This window comes from Prinia subflava, chromosome 2 (genome assembly GCF_021018805.1).
Source record: "Prinia subflava isolate CZ2003 ecotype Zambia chromosome 2, Cam_Psub_1.2, whole genome shotgun sequence".
Lineage (NCBI taxonomy): Eukaryota > Metazoa > Chordata > Aves > Passeriformes > Cisticolidae > Prinia > Prinia subflava.
Window position 1 is genome coordinate 73,906,084 of NC_086248.1, and position 14,396 is coordinate 73,920,479.

A 14,396-nucleotide genomic window follows, 5' to 3' on the forward strand; every position below is an offset into this window, starting at 1 on the left:
TCCCAGCACTAAGACAAGTAGAATTCAAATTAGAGTGTGCTAGTTTTTAAAGATATGCCACAGACTGAACAGAGGATAACCACGGACAGACAGATGGGTTTTGCATGTGATCTCTGCTTCATGGAGAATAAAACACACGACAATCAAGAGTGTGGCACACAGTGATCTTAGGATATGTAGATGCTTCCTATTTCTGTGTAGGCAGCAGAAAAAATGTCTCCTGTAGCATAGTCTCTACTGTGTTCATCAGACTCTTGCCATTAGGGCTACTTGTCCCCTAGTGCATCACTACAGATTCTGCATTCTGGCTTTGCTGCCTGCTAACCAGTTACCTCTGAAGAAGCTGCAGCTGCCTGTCTTGGGAGCTTTAAATGCTGGCATTTCTTGGTAGCAACAGCACCACAGTCTTGAATTTCCATGGCCAACTGTGTTTGCATGTCTGATTCACAGCACCTCCTGAGCCCTACAAATTACTTTGGGGGGAATGACCTCACGACAGGATTCTGCCCTGCTTCCAAAGTGAGAATCAACAACTCAGTACAAGACAGCGAACTTGTGGAGTGAGATCCCAGGTGGGCTGGTTTCTGATGAGCAGGATGAGGAGTGCCAGTGCTGTGCCTGTGCCTGGCGGGACGCACCACCAGCCAGGAGCAGAAGGATGGAGTCACGGGCACCACGCTCTTGCGAGGGAAGCGTTGTTATACCCGCGAGCATCCTTCGCACCATATCCTCGCATCACTTTAATGTGCACGCAGCAGCAGCGGCTGCTCGGCTCGGCTCCGGTCTCCGCAGCATCCTCGGGGCTCGCTCCCGGCCGGAGCCGGCTCTGTCAGCCCAGCGCTTCGTGCCGAGCTGTGCCGGCTCGGCGGCCCCTGTCTCTGCCGGGAGAGGGCGGCCACCCCATCCCTCTTGGCTGCTGGGGCGGAGGACGAGGCGAGGGCAGCCCCTGGGCAGAGGCAGGGCAGGGATGGGGCAGGCAGGAGCCGCCCCCGCGCGGGGCGGAGGGAGCGCTGGGTACTGGCTCCGCTCCCCGCGTATCCACCCGAGAGGTGGCCCCGGCACCGCCTGGAGCCGCAGCCTCTTCCCTTCGCTCCCGCCCTCCCTCTCTCCCTCCCCCGTCCCCACCTCTCCTCCAAAACCGCAGGAGCCGCCACGACTGCCTTCACTCGCTCCGGTGCCAGCGGCGGAGCGGGGCGAGGGCAGGGGAGCGCAGGCACGGCCCGGGGCGGCAGCAGCCCCGCATCCTCCCCGCCGCCCCCCTGCCATGGCCGGTGTCGCGGCGCAGCGCTGACGATGCTGCTGGGCGCCCCACGGCCGGGCGGCTGGGATCGCGGCCGGGTGGGCGAGCGGCTGCAGGCGGCCCTCGCCGGCCTCCAGGAGCTCCAGGTGCTTCGGGAGAAGCAGCGGGAGCTGGTGCGGGCCGCCCTGGCCATGCCGCAGCGGCCGGCGGCGGGCGGAGAGCAGCAGCCCCTGTCCGCCCACAGCAAGGAGCACCGCCTGGAGGCCACGCTCTCCGCCCTGAAGGAGCAGCTGGTAAGGCACGGCACAGGACGGGACGCCCCGCCGCCCCGCTGCCCGGCCCGGGAGCGCAGCCGCCGAGCGCGGGCGGATGGCACCGCCCCGGGCTGTCACACACCGGGCTGCCCTTCGGGAGCCGCCGGCGCCCGGGGCGGGCAGGGCGCTGCCGCCCCTGCGCCGCTGCCGCCCCGCCGGGCAGGCCCGGGCGGCCGGGCCGGGGGCGGTCGGGCGAGCCCGCCGCAGCCGCTGTAATGGGCGGGCGCTGCCGCGGCTCCGGCGGGGCTGCCCGGCCGCCCGAAGCGCGCAGTGCCGGTGGCGGGCGCCGTGCCAGCGGGAGCGCCGGCCAGAAGTTGTTAACCCGGCACCGCTCATTCATCGGAGCCGAGGAGTAGGCGATGATTAACTTCACCAATGCAGCGCTCAGCTCGCAGTGGCAGCAGCCGTTTGCGTAGATGAGGAGACACGGGCTGCGATGCACCTGCAGAAGCGCTCGGGGGCTGGGGTGGGTGTGCGCGCACCTCTGCGCCTCCGCCTGTGCCCGCGCACCGCTGTGCGCCCGTGGGAGGCGAGCTGCCAGGAAACGCTTCGTGGGACGGGAGTACTTTGTTCTTTCCACAGGTTGCGTGATCAAAAGGGAACAACAACTGAATGCCAGGCCTTGTATTTGAAGTGCTACACCGGCCACTTACACAGGGGGTGTTTTCTGAAACTAAAAAGCAATTATGAATTGTAGCTGAAACGAGTTTTACAGGTGAAACAATAATCAAAGGGTAAAGGGCTTTAATCTCTAGTATAGGCAATTACACACTTCAGTAAACTCGGACTTAATTCAGAATCCTTTCCCTCGCTGTACTGGTGCAGATCTTGACCATCAGTTATGCACCGGGTGTGAAAACAGCACGGTTATTCTCAGCTTTCTCAGGCAGCATCTCAGGATAAAATGGGCTTTAACCTTCAGAGAAACAGAGCCACCACTGCGTGAAAACATAGCAGCAAGCATATCTTGATTCAATTAAGAAAATACAAGACAAGTGGACAGCCAGCCACTTGATTACCTGTCATTGATCATCTTAAGTAATTACTCTATTTCTTTTAGTTAAACAAAAGAATTGAAGGCATTTATTGCCTGTTTGAGGTCAGTGGGATAACAGAATCACACAGTGAGCTCTGATCATAGTGACTGTACTTTTTTTCATGTCAGCTGTTGTGCTGTAATTACTCATTTGCCTTAATATTTTTCAAATAAAATATTAAAATGGCAGATTAATTTGTCAGGACTTTACTTGCACCTTACAAGGCTTTCCAAGAACGTGGGAGAAACTAGCCATTAAAATGGAAGGAAAAAAAAAGGCTTTTAATTGCTGCCTTTAGAAATGCAGGAGTTGAGTGGACTCAAGAATAACCCTGCACACGTCCAGAGAGGGACAGATTTCGCCAGTAGATGCCAGTGCAATTATAGGAAACGTCTCTTGGGATGCCTGGGAGGGAAATGTTCATAAAGCTTGAGAAGAATGACTCAGAACTGCATAAATCCAGGGACAAGTTCTTCAGCAAAAATACAGTTGTGTGAATGCCTAAAGAAGTAATACTTAAGTATTACTAAGAGCTCTTCTGATTGACCCATGGCTGCTGGAGGCTTTTCAGACTGTACTGTATTCCTGATACCTTTATTGGTTTTTTCCCCTTGCAAATTGCAGATGTAGATCTGAGTAGAGGTGCATACCTCAAGTCTCCTTAACAGTGAAATAAGCCCAGTTGAAAACAGGCTTTTCACAGTCCTTTTAGTAGTAGTTCACAGATCTGGGATCTCAGTGACCACGGGCTGAAAACTTTCCTAGTGACTCATGAGCAGTATATTGCACTTAAAAGCCATAAAAGATCTGTTCATGATTGCAGGAAATTAAGTTGAAACCGAAAACAACAGAAAATGCAAAGCACAGCATTACTCAAGGGGTGATAAGTCTTCAACAACTGTTGTTGTTGGCCCATGGACAGTGCAGTCTGTGATTGCTGCTCCATAAGCTTTCAGATTGGGAAACTCATTAACAGTGTAGATGTAACTTTGCTTTGCAGTGCACCTTGCTCCAGATTTCAAGGAGTACTGTAGCCCTGAGCTTTAGCATGGTCACAGTTTATTTCATAAAAAGTTTGGTCCTCACAACATAAAATGAGAATGCTGTATCAGCTGAAAGTGGTTGAAGGCATCTTAGCAGTGGAAACAAGGCAGATAAAAACTCAAGCCAGGCTTCTTCTGTAATGGCAAGTTGAGAAATGGGCGGGCAGAGGCAGAAACCTTAAGGGCTCGAGTCTGACTAGTGGGAATAATAGAGCAGAGCCATCAAATGCCATAGGCATCACGTGTGGATGCCATTCCAGAATCTCAGTCTCTTCCGCAACAGCATTTACCAGAGACAGTGATGAGTTGCCCTTCTAGCACTCTGCTGTAGGCAGTCTGCTACCCTTAACAGTCATCCCTTTTTTGCCCTAACTGGGGGCTCTTTTTGGTGGCCAAGGTCTTTTCTGGCAACTGCAGATTACTACAGTGCAGGCAGGGTCAATTCTGTAGCAGAAGAGCAGAATTAAGTGATGCCACCCACTATCAGAGATCCTGAAGGTGCTAAACTCTTCTTAGCCAAACTGTATCATGATGACAAAGAGGAAAAAGAAGAGATGCAAATTCAGGCTAATGTAAAGAAAGAAATCTATGATTGCTGTCAGTGTAGGTGGATATCAAAGGCTGCAACATTCAGTATTTTCTCAGCTCTTTCCTCAGAGGACATATTTATAAACCTTATTTTATTTGATTTGAATCTGATGATTTTGTTTTGCAAGCTTTCAGGTGGTTTATGATGTTATAAAAATGTGAGAAGGGACACATTATACTGAAGAGAAAAAAAAAAAAAGCTTGGTACCCTGCATTTTACACAGATTTTTTTCCCCTTTAGGTAATTTTAAAAAGAAGAAAACATCTTTTAAACCAGGGACTTTATTTTATTTTATTTTTAAATAACAAAATTTTGTCAGCTGAGAGAAAGAGATCCTTATGGAAGGAATTTACCTTGCTTTATTACAAGTCTGGGACAGATGATAGTACTTTCCCTCTGAAACTGGCTGCTTTGCAGCATCAGTTACAAAAAGACTGATGACAGATGACTTTCATAGGTGACTAGTTTCTAGATGGGCAAAACTAGAAAAGAATGCTGTGTTTTGTGCATTCCATAATTAAGTCCGATTAATAGAGTCATAGGATGCTAATCTACAGCTAAGAAGTGTCAATAACGCCCTTTGACTGAAGAGCTTAATAGTTGAGAAGAACAGTCAAGTATGACCAGTGGGTTTTGGTGCCTTGATTTGGGGTGCCTGCTTGTGTTGGTGTAAAGGAACTTGCTTGTTGGAGAATGTTCCTCCTTCCGGATAAAGGGTGGTACCATGATATCGCCAGTTTGCCTCTCCAAAACTGTAGTCCATTGATAGTACATGTCGATTGGAAAAGTTTGGTCCCGTACTGTGCAGTGCCCAGAAGTCTTCACAGCTGCATTGCCCAAAGCAAACAGATGGTTCTACCTGCAAGGGTTTGTCACATGTAAAATTCATGTTGTGAATAGAGAGTGTGTTTAAGGTTTACTGTTTTGAGTGCTGCTGTGGTATTGGAGCAATAACAGCTTGAAACAAGCACACCGGAAAAGTCATTCTTGTCCAAATGGTTTGGGGAATGCCTCTCTTCTTAGAGTGCAGAAGTAGTTAACTGAAAGATCAAAGCTGGGTCAGCGGCTGGAAACATGAAAACCCAATGGTGTGAGGCACCATAAAAGGGTTAAAAACGATGAGTAAATTGTGTGTGTTGGTTAAAACGCTGTGAAAGCGCAGACAGAACCTGGAGGTATAATAAATAATGTTTGAATACCTGAGAGCCTTGTGGCCTCTCTGTCATTAATCAGAAACCACAGACTGAGGGATTGGCTGGCAAAACATTAATCATTAAGCAATTAATTCCAGCCATGGAAACAAAACTTTGTGATTTCCTGAGTAGGTGGGATTGAAGAAGGCATGGCATGGTTTTGCTTTTTTTTAACCACGAAATAAAGAAGTACAGAGGAGGTCATGCATTCATCATTCAGATGGAATAGAAAATCTCCTTTATTGTCCATTTCTTCCTTTCTTTTTTGTTTATGTGAAACAGGAAGAGGGAAAATCACTATGGATTTTTCTAGGAAGCAGTAATGAACCTCTTGAGTTTAAATCTTTCTAGATGTGTGAGTCAAACAAAAAGAGGCTTTATTTCTTGTGTCTTATATGTTCCTCCAGTCCTCTTTAAAAGCATGATAAAAATACCTTTTTTTTCCTTCTCAACAGCATCACCAGGCCCAAGAGTTTTCTTGTGAAACTCAGGGCATCTGTATTTTTTTTTCTTACATTTTCTAATAGTTTAGTGATTACCTTACCTTTCTTTTCTTTTAGTATTTATGGCTGTGGAGAAACCTATGCAAATGTTAAAAGCTGAATAATTTGTACAAAAGGAAGGAGGCAAAAATGTGCACATACTGATCTTGATTTTCTGCATGTCATTTAATTTTTAAGATACTTTAATTGGTTCAAAGCACCTAGATTTTTTATTTTTATGTATTTGAGGTTAGAAATGTTGATAGAACTGCCACTTATGTTTTTAAATATGAAATGTCCACATAAAGAAGAATCTTAATAATGTTTTTCTTACCATTACTGAATGGAAATGTATCCCCTTGAGGGCTTTGAGCACAACTTTACAACCAACTTCAAGAGACCACTTTTCTGTAAAGTATTGTAGGATGGATGGTGAGGTGTGATATAATTAGAAGCTGCCTAAATAGTGACTGGGCTTTAGATAATTTGCCAGGTACCGTGTGAGAAGTTTGTGACAGAAGCCAACTGTGGTTCTTTGGCTGGTACCTCACACCTGGCCATCTGCCTTGCCAAGATGACAGCATAAATACTGGGGGAGCAACTGCAGGAGCTGTAACCTCAAATCAGCCTGGTCAGTGACTGCAGTAGGCAGCAGATCTAGTGCTGGCTTCTGAAGGATTATTCACAAGCTTGAGACAGCATTTATTTTATATACAGTAATTTCCCCACCATACTCAAATGCCACCTTCTCCTTCCAGGAAATGCAGGGAGGCCACAAGACAAGCAAGGAAAACTTGCAGTACAATAGATGTCACAATTCTTTTAGTGTTATCCTTTCAGCTGTAAAGACATGTCATCAAAGCCAAGGGTTTTACTGGAGAGGGTATGCTGCCTGTATTTATTATTATGCTGCCTGTACCTCAACCACAGTGGTTTCCTTTCATCTGGCAGATCTTAAGAGTTCATGCAGACAATCCGTAGTGTTTATCTCCTGCTCTGCTCAGAGGGAGTGTATGGCAAAGTGCAGTGCAATAAGAATATGTTAATTAGTTGAAAGACTTCTTTCTTATTTTGCGATACAGTTCGTGCCATGGTTGTAACAAAAAAGCCGAAAGTTAAAATTAGTACCTTCAGAGTGAGTATTCAGAACATGTTTAGCTGGGCAGAAGAATATATACTAAGAAACAAAATGTTTTGTCCTTGTCCATTAGGTCAATCTCGTTACAGAGAGCCAACTGCAACAGTCCCTAGCTAAGGAAAACACTTCTTGAGAAGTCTTGTTGGCACAGGTGGCCTGGATGCATGCATTGCTGCTGCGATTCTAACTGTGGTTATTCTTCATTTCCTCCTTCCCTTGATTTAGTCTCGTTTGAGGAGACAGGATGTCGGCTTGAAGAGCCACCTGGATCAGCTGGACCAGCGAATCAGTGAGCTGAAATTGGACGTCAGTAAGACCTCCAGTGAATACTTGGATAGTGACAGCCGGCCCAGCTCAGGTAACGTGCACTTGGCTATTTATTCCTAGGAATATGGTGCTAGGAGAGCTGAAGAGAGTCAACTGCTAAGCAAAACTCTCTGTATTATTTGGTCAGAAACGATGCCCCGTGGCTGAGGTGGATAATAGTCATCTAGCACAGAGTGGGCTCACAGAGCTGCTAGGAATTTTCCTGCAGAGTTGATTTAGTTGGAAAATGCTCAGTCACTCACTCAAGCAGTATTCTTTCTGGATTTTTAAATTTTTTTTTTAATGAACTCTATGGCCACACATGAAAGGAGAAGGAGACAGATTTATGTATTAATTATCTTGTGCAGTGTAGAATGACCATTGGTAAAATGGCTAGAGTACTTAAAAGAAGTGGATACCAACATCAATGTCAACACACTGCTTGAGTCCAGGAAGGGTTCTGAACCTCACTAGGGCTTTGAAAATCACCGTTGCAGTGCTCCTGTCAAATGAATTTATATAGAAGCAAAACAGCACTATTAAAAGACATTGAGAGAAACTACCCCAACTGAGTGAAGCTCTCAGGGACAGAACGATACTGGGTATCAGGTTTCTGGCCTGATTAACAGAGAGAGCTGTACTGCAGACTTTTATAGCTAGGATGTCTGCTAAAACCGGTTTCTGTTATCTAGTCAGAGACAATGAAAGTAGTTCTTTTAAACAGAATTTTTGCAAAGCCTCAAGTCTTCAGTGAGACAAGAAGATTTTTTATTTTTTTGAATAGAGCATATGGATTTGCAGCCTGGTACTTAGAGTGCATATAAAAAGTGCTAATTTCTGTTGTATGTTTAAGTTCAGGAGTTCTGTGCTTAGGCACATGAACATAGTTCAAAGGAAGATATTCCTTCTCTGTTATAGAGAGGAATAATAAAACTTCCTACCTTGAATTTGTACAAAGCCTCTTTTAATGCTTCCACAGTTACTGGAAATTATCTCAATACCTGGACAGAGAAGATAGTCTCCATCCCTTAGACGTTCCAGCTATCGTACATTTGGCAGCTCTGATCACAGGCTGGTTTTGCTCTGTCCAATCCACTCATCCAATCGCGCCTAGCACAAGTTAAAATTGTGTCAGAGGTCCCTGCCTTACACCAGTTGCATCATAATCCCAAAGACATTCTCCATTGAAGAACTGGGCATGATGGTGCAGCACTTCATCCCATCCCACCCTCAGAACTAAGCAGGCGTGTGCATGCCAAGCTGGCTCAGGGCCTAAGTAAATATGCAGAAGCCAAATAAAGGTTGGTTGAATTAGAATATACCTCTGTTGATTGTTACCTTAATAAATGATCATAAAATTTAGGCTTGTGGCACATAGCAAATAAAGATTTATTTGATTTTCTGCACTTTTCTTGTACAGAGCATGTGTAGTTGCTGTAAATATGAAATATCCTACTTATTTTAACTCTACAGGATTCTATGACCTGAGTGACGGTGGTTCTTGCTCACTGTCCAACTCCTGCACCTCTGTGTACAGTGAGTCCATCTCCTCCTCCCACACCAGTCTCTTACCCAGCTCTCAACACCCCAAAGCAAGGCTCAGCGTGTTTGATTACCGACCCAAGTCTGCAGATGAAACTACCGTGCACACCACCAGCTTCCAGCAGCAGGGAGCCTATGTCAGCGATGGGCGTCGGATCGCAGCTAGCAGAGATGTTTCTGGAACTCCTGCCAGGTCCAGACCAAGGCCAGTGTCCACAGGTAAATGACAGCAGAATGGGATACTTCATTCAAGAGAAGGGCAGATTCCTGGTTATTATTCTTAGGACCTTGTTCAGCCATGTGTAATCAATATATAGTTCTTACTTTCAATACACAAAGTGAGAGTGGATCAAAACCACAGAGCCAAACCATTTACTGTCCAACCCCTTGTCTCCAGATACTTCACATACTTTAAAACGGTAACAAATATTAGAATGAATCAATAAAAAATATGTGTATGAAACAATAACAAATACGAGGACCTATGCATTTAGAAATGTAAAAATACTCTAGGGTATGAGAGAAAATTGTAAAGAATATTGAGGTTTTAAAAATAAATAACTTTTTTTAAATGATCTGCATGTGAAATCAGAAAAAAATCAGTATTTAAAATACCTTGTATGAAAGTGCAGGGATGTATGAAAGAATTCAAGTAAACTCAAAATTCCCTATTTACACAAATTATTTACAACAAATTATTGTTGACTTGCACAATGACTCTTTTTCATAATTTGTTATGTACAGTTAGGGACAACAAATGCCAAAAGTTAATTGACTATCTAGAAAGCAGTCATGAGCCTGAAAAGTGGATCAGCCATGAATTTACACGCTAGCTTCAACAAAATGGACAAGTCCATTAATATTCCAAATCTCTTGTTTACTGTCTATAAAGTGGCATCATATCACTTCTTATCACGGGTTCTTCATGGCCCCAAAGCAGTCTGGTGATAGTACAGTTCTTAGAGTGATCCAGTGAGATGTGTAGCGGTTCCATTATAGAAACAGGGAAGCTGTGGGGAACATAATTTCAGGAACTGTGCCGCTCTGGAATCATTCCCACAGCTACTGGACCTGAGCTAACTCACCTCTGGCTTACTTGGAACAGAAACAAAGACCACCTATTCTATCCTTAGGCGTGTAGACACACCTGAAGGGATGGCAGTAATTATAGCATGAAAGAAAAGTCTTCTCAAGGCTCATCAAAAGCTGGGGATGAAGCTGAGTTTAATGACCCATGGCTTCTATGTTCAGATTGCAGAATTTTGCGCTCTCTGAGACTTTCCTGTCTTGAAACATGTTGCTGAGACTCCAGGGGCTTTATGTTTTTTTGATATAGAGATAGACTAGGTGATACTGAGCAGGGGTGAGGGGGAGAGAGATTGCAGACCTCCTTCAGCCCTTCTTCCTGGCTACAGCCTCTTATTTCCTTCACAGTGAGAAACAAAACTAGTGGGGTAGTAGTGAGTATAGTCTTGAAGAAACAATTCTTACAAACAACTTCTTCAAAGTTGACCACAATGCAGGAAGTGAAGCAAAAGATTTTACTTTAGAAAATCATCATTTGGAGAGAAGAAGAAATTTCTCTTTTCCTCCCCTTAGAGGAAATTGCAAGTACAGACCAATTGCCTTTTCTTTCAGTGGCAAGCAGAAATCTTGCTGAGAACCTGCAAGCACAGCATGCTTTTGACTCCTTCCTGGTTTGTTTGCAAAAGAGTGCAGCATTACACAATGCCAACAATTTCCTAAAGAATTTTCATTATGAAGTAAGGTTGTTAGGTTGTTATCCTAACCTTTGCTGTGGCAGGTCTGTGCATAGGTAGGACATTCAGACCACCCCTAAATTTTGCAGTCTTTTAAAAGCTTCCTGTCACTGGGCATAGATAGTCATCGTGTGACTATTCACATAGTTTGTGAATGATGTGGTTGAATGTGGTGGTTGGGTTTCATGACAGCATGAAGCACCCAGGAAATTGGTTAGCTGAGGACTTGGTGGCACTGAAGTCTGCATTGTAGTACAGAGAAATCCACGCTAACTGGTTCCAGTATTCTTGGTCCCAGAGGTAACACAGCACCATAGTGCTCTATTGAATGACATGCCTGGATGGAACAACCTTCCTTTGCACAAGAAAACAGCCTTTCCTCTCTGTGCACAGGAGATGCTCCTGGGACAAGGGTGCTGCAGTCAAGAGTAAATTACAGCACCCTTGACAGTAGTCCAAAATAGAAGAGAAAGGAATCGGTGTCTGTAAATGTCATCTTCAGGGACTACCCTTCCCATTTGCCTGAGTAGTTTGCCTTAGATTTTTTTTCCTCTGTGAAAATAAAGATTCTTCAGTTCATTCTTCTATGGCTTCTCTGCTAAGAAATAAAAATAATCCCTTGTTTTTGTCTAGTTGGGTTCCTGCTGGTCTGTGACATTTTAGAACTTTTTTGATATGCACATAATTACTTTCATCCAAGTAGCACAGATTAAATTTCCTGCAAAGGTAAGAGTTTTATTGTTGGCATTAAAAGGCATTTTAAATTCTGTTACGCTTAGGTGATAAAAGCTTTAAAGTAATTCATTGACCTTGGAAGACCTTCTTTCTTTATCCATGCTACTGATTTTAGAAAAGCTATCACATCTCTCTGATATAGCATTTCTAGCATGAACCATGTTGAATGTAATGTTGTCTTTGATTTAATTAGGTTGTTTATTTTCATCCACCATATAGGTGACTTGGAAAGACTCATTCCAGCGGATGCTAGATTTCAGAAGGAAATGGATCCCAAATCCATATTGCCTCTGTGCCATAATGGAGACATGCACTTGCTCGGCATGGACCCCAAATTCCAGAATGACTTGGTCTCCAAGAATGGCATTGATGTGTATCCTTACCCAAGCCCTCTCCATGCAGTGGCTTTACAAAGTCCCCTTTTCTCCCTGGTGGGAACCTCCCCAGAATCAGACTTCTTCCAAGCTCCTCCCAGCAAACCCATGCCTAGTACGACAGGTCCCAGCTTGATTAAGACTCGGCCAGCCACTGAGGTCAAGCCTGGGGGCTACATCAATAAGCTGCTGCAGCTGACGAGATGCAAAGGGAGCAGTCGGGCTGAGGGCAGTGAGTGGGTTCTGAAGAGCCAGCCAGCCGCAGTGCACCAGAGACTCATAACCCCCAGCACCGGTGGAGTGAAAATCAACAGCACCAGTAGCCAGCTGGAAAAACAGACGAGTTCTCTGGAGAGTAACAAAGCTGAAGGGAAGCTGTCAAGAGAGGTGCCAGAGGGGGAATGTGCCAAGCAGCAGGAGACCGTGAGCTGTATGAATGAAGAGCAGTCATCCACTCGGCCTGACACAGAGCCATCAGCTGTGAATAGTTGTTATCCTGCCAAGTCAGCAGCAAGGGGCTCTCCTCTGGCAGAAGCAACAGAGAGCAGCGTGGAGCGCAGTTTGTCCTACTCACAGCTCTGTCAAGAGGACTCTAGCCCAGACACCTGGAATGCTAAAGCTGTCCCACACAAAAAAATGCCTATCAAAAGGTGTGGCAATGCCAAATTGGCTCACTCTGGGGGTCATGAACGAGTGGCACGAGCTGAGTTTGTTCATGCTCAGTTTGTCCCTGCAGAATCCCATCAAGTCCGGGTAAAGTTTGCCAGCTCCAAAACAAAGGCAGTGAAGATAAAGAGGAGGAACAGCGAAAAAGTTGTTCGGCCTGGGAAGCAAGCCTTCTGCATGGAGAAGGTGAGAGGGTCTCATGGGGCCACCAAGCTGGCTGCTGAGTGGAATCAGCTCCAAAGACCACAAGGAATGAAGAGCCTTGTGCGGAGACCTTCGTATTCTGGTGACATGGCTGGCAGATCATGCTCAGAGTCGAGTCTGTTCCCAGTGCAGGTCAGGCTTCCTGCTGCGCCATCCAGGCCAGAGCTCTACGGAGCCTCTGCCAATGCACTGTATCCCCTGGAAGCAGCTTGTGTGGACACAGGCAGCAGGAAGAAGCAGCGCAAGTGGCAGTCCACAGTGGAGATCTCTGCCAAGGCCCAGCCGGCCGGGCTGTCTCAGAGCTTTGGCCTGGGAGCGCCAAGGCAGGCAGCGAGGAGAGCGGGCGTCCTGCGCACGGTCAGCGTGCGGGCTCGCTCCAAGGGTCAGCACCACGGGGATTATGCCAAGAGCGAGTCAGACCACTCTGAGTACTCCGCAGACTGCGCTTCCCTCTTCCACTCCACCATCGCAGAGACCAGCGAAGGGGAGGTCAGCGATTTCACAGCCAACCGGTTCGGGGACAGCGAGTCCAGTGAAAGCGAGTCGGATGGCAGCAGTAACAGCAGCAGCCTTGCTCTTGACTATGATGAGGGGGATGAAAGTGAGCTGATTTGGCCTGAAGGTTCAGTCAGACAATCCGTGACTGTCCAGGCCTCTTCCAGGCATCTTCCTCCAGTGCCCAAAATCTGTCGCATCAAAGCTTCAAAGGCACTGAAGAAGAAGATAAGGAGGTTCCAACCTGCCTCCCTGAAGGTCATGACCATGGTTTAAGGGAGAGCAAGCATTTATTTCTTATAGTGAGACATCCTGCTTGGCTCTCATTTGCAAACTAAGACGACTCGTGCAGAGAAAAAGACTTTCTTAAAGGAGCTGTGAATAATCCCTGAGTCTATACAAGGGATTTTGTTTGTTAATGCCCGGACATAAATGTCTCTGTATCTAATTCCCTCTTTTGCCATTTATTCTGTAAATATGAATATCTGTGTATATTATCTGATGACTTTTTTAATTATCCAGAAGGGTCACCATGGTGAAAATGAAAACAACTCTCCTGTAAGATTATACAGGCAGGCCCTCGGTGGTTTTTTAACCATATGCACCCACAGAATCAGTCCAGACACAAGGACTTGCTAAGAACAAAGTGTTACTTCCCACTTGTCAGAAATTCTTTGCAGTCTGAAGTCTGTACTAACCATCTAGCTGTTACTGTGGTCGTATGAAAAAGTTCTGTTTTCTACACAGTTTTACTTTATTTCAGATTACCCATCCCATACCTTCTCCCAAACATCGGGAGGATGAGTCTGTTCTTCCATAAAACATAGTATGCTTAATCAAGAAGGCAAGTGTATTTGTGAATGAAAACAAGACTTCCGTTTGCATCCTTTTTTTGTAGGGTTGTTTTTTCAACTCCCCTCTTTATGATGTTCCATGTTATTGTTCATTTGTTGAATGGATGAAAGAACATGAGGGTGACACGCCACAGTGTGTGATTGGCCAGGACTGAGATTATAGCTTTGCCCCTGAAATTGCAAACTCAATAAATGCTATTTAACGTACTTCTGAAAATTACGCTTGTCTGACTTTGATGTCTAAAGAAAATTATTCTGGTCTCTTAATATGAAACAGTTCTGTGTTTTTATGATCACTGTGCAGAGGGGTTCTTTTATATTTTCAGAGGATTGCTGTACCTCAGTCAGAACTAGGCTCTGCTCGTGCTCTACCTCAGGAAAGCTTTTTCAGCACCTGCTTCTAAACGACAGAATTTGAAAATGG

General features: G+C 45.7%; 1 protein-coding gene across 1 annotated transcript; it reads left to right on the forward strand.

Annotated features, from left to right (window-relative positions):
• The first annotated feature begins 967 nt into the window (after window positions 1-967).
• DACT2 (dishevelled binding antagonist of beta catenin 2) lies at window positions 968-14,189 on the forward strand. The gene is given in 5 exon segments (XM_063390570.1): window positions 968-1,154; window positions 1,157-1,533; window positions 7,262-7,394; window positions 8,816-9,103; window positions 11,599-14,189. Coding segments are annotated over 5 exon segments (2,781 nt in total). The 3' UTR covers window positions 13,395-14,189.
• Window positions 14,190-14,396: the final 207 nt, after the last annotated feature.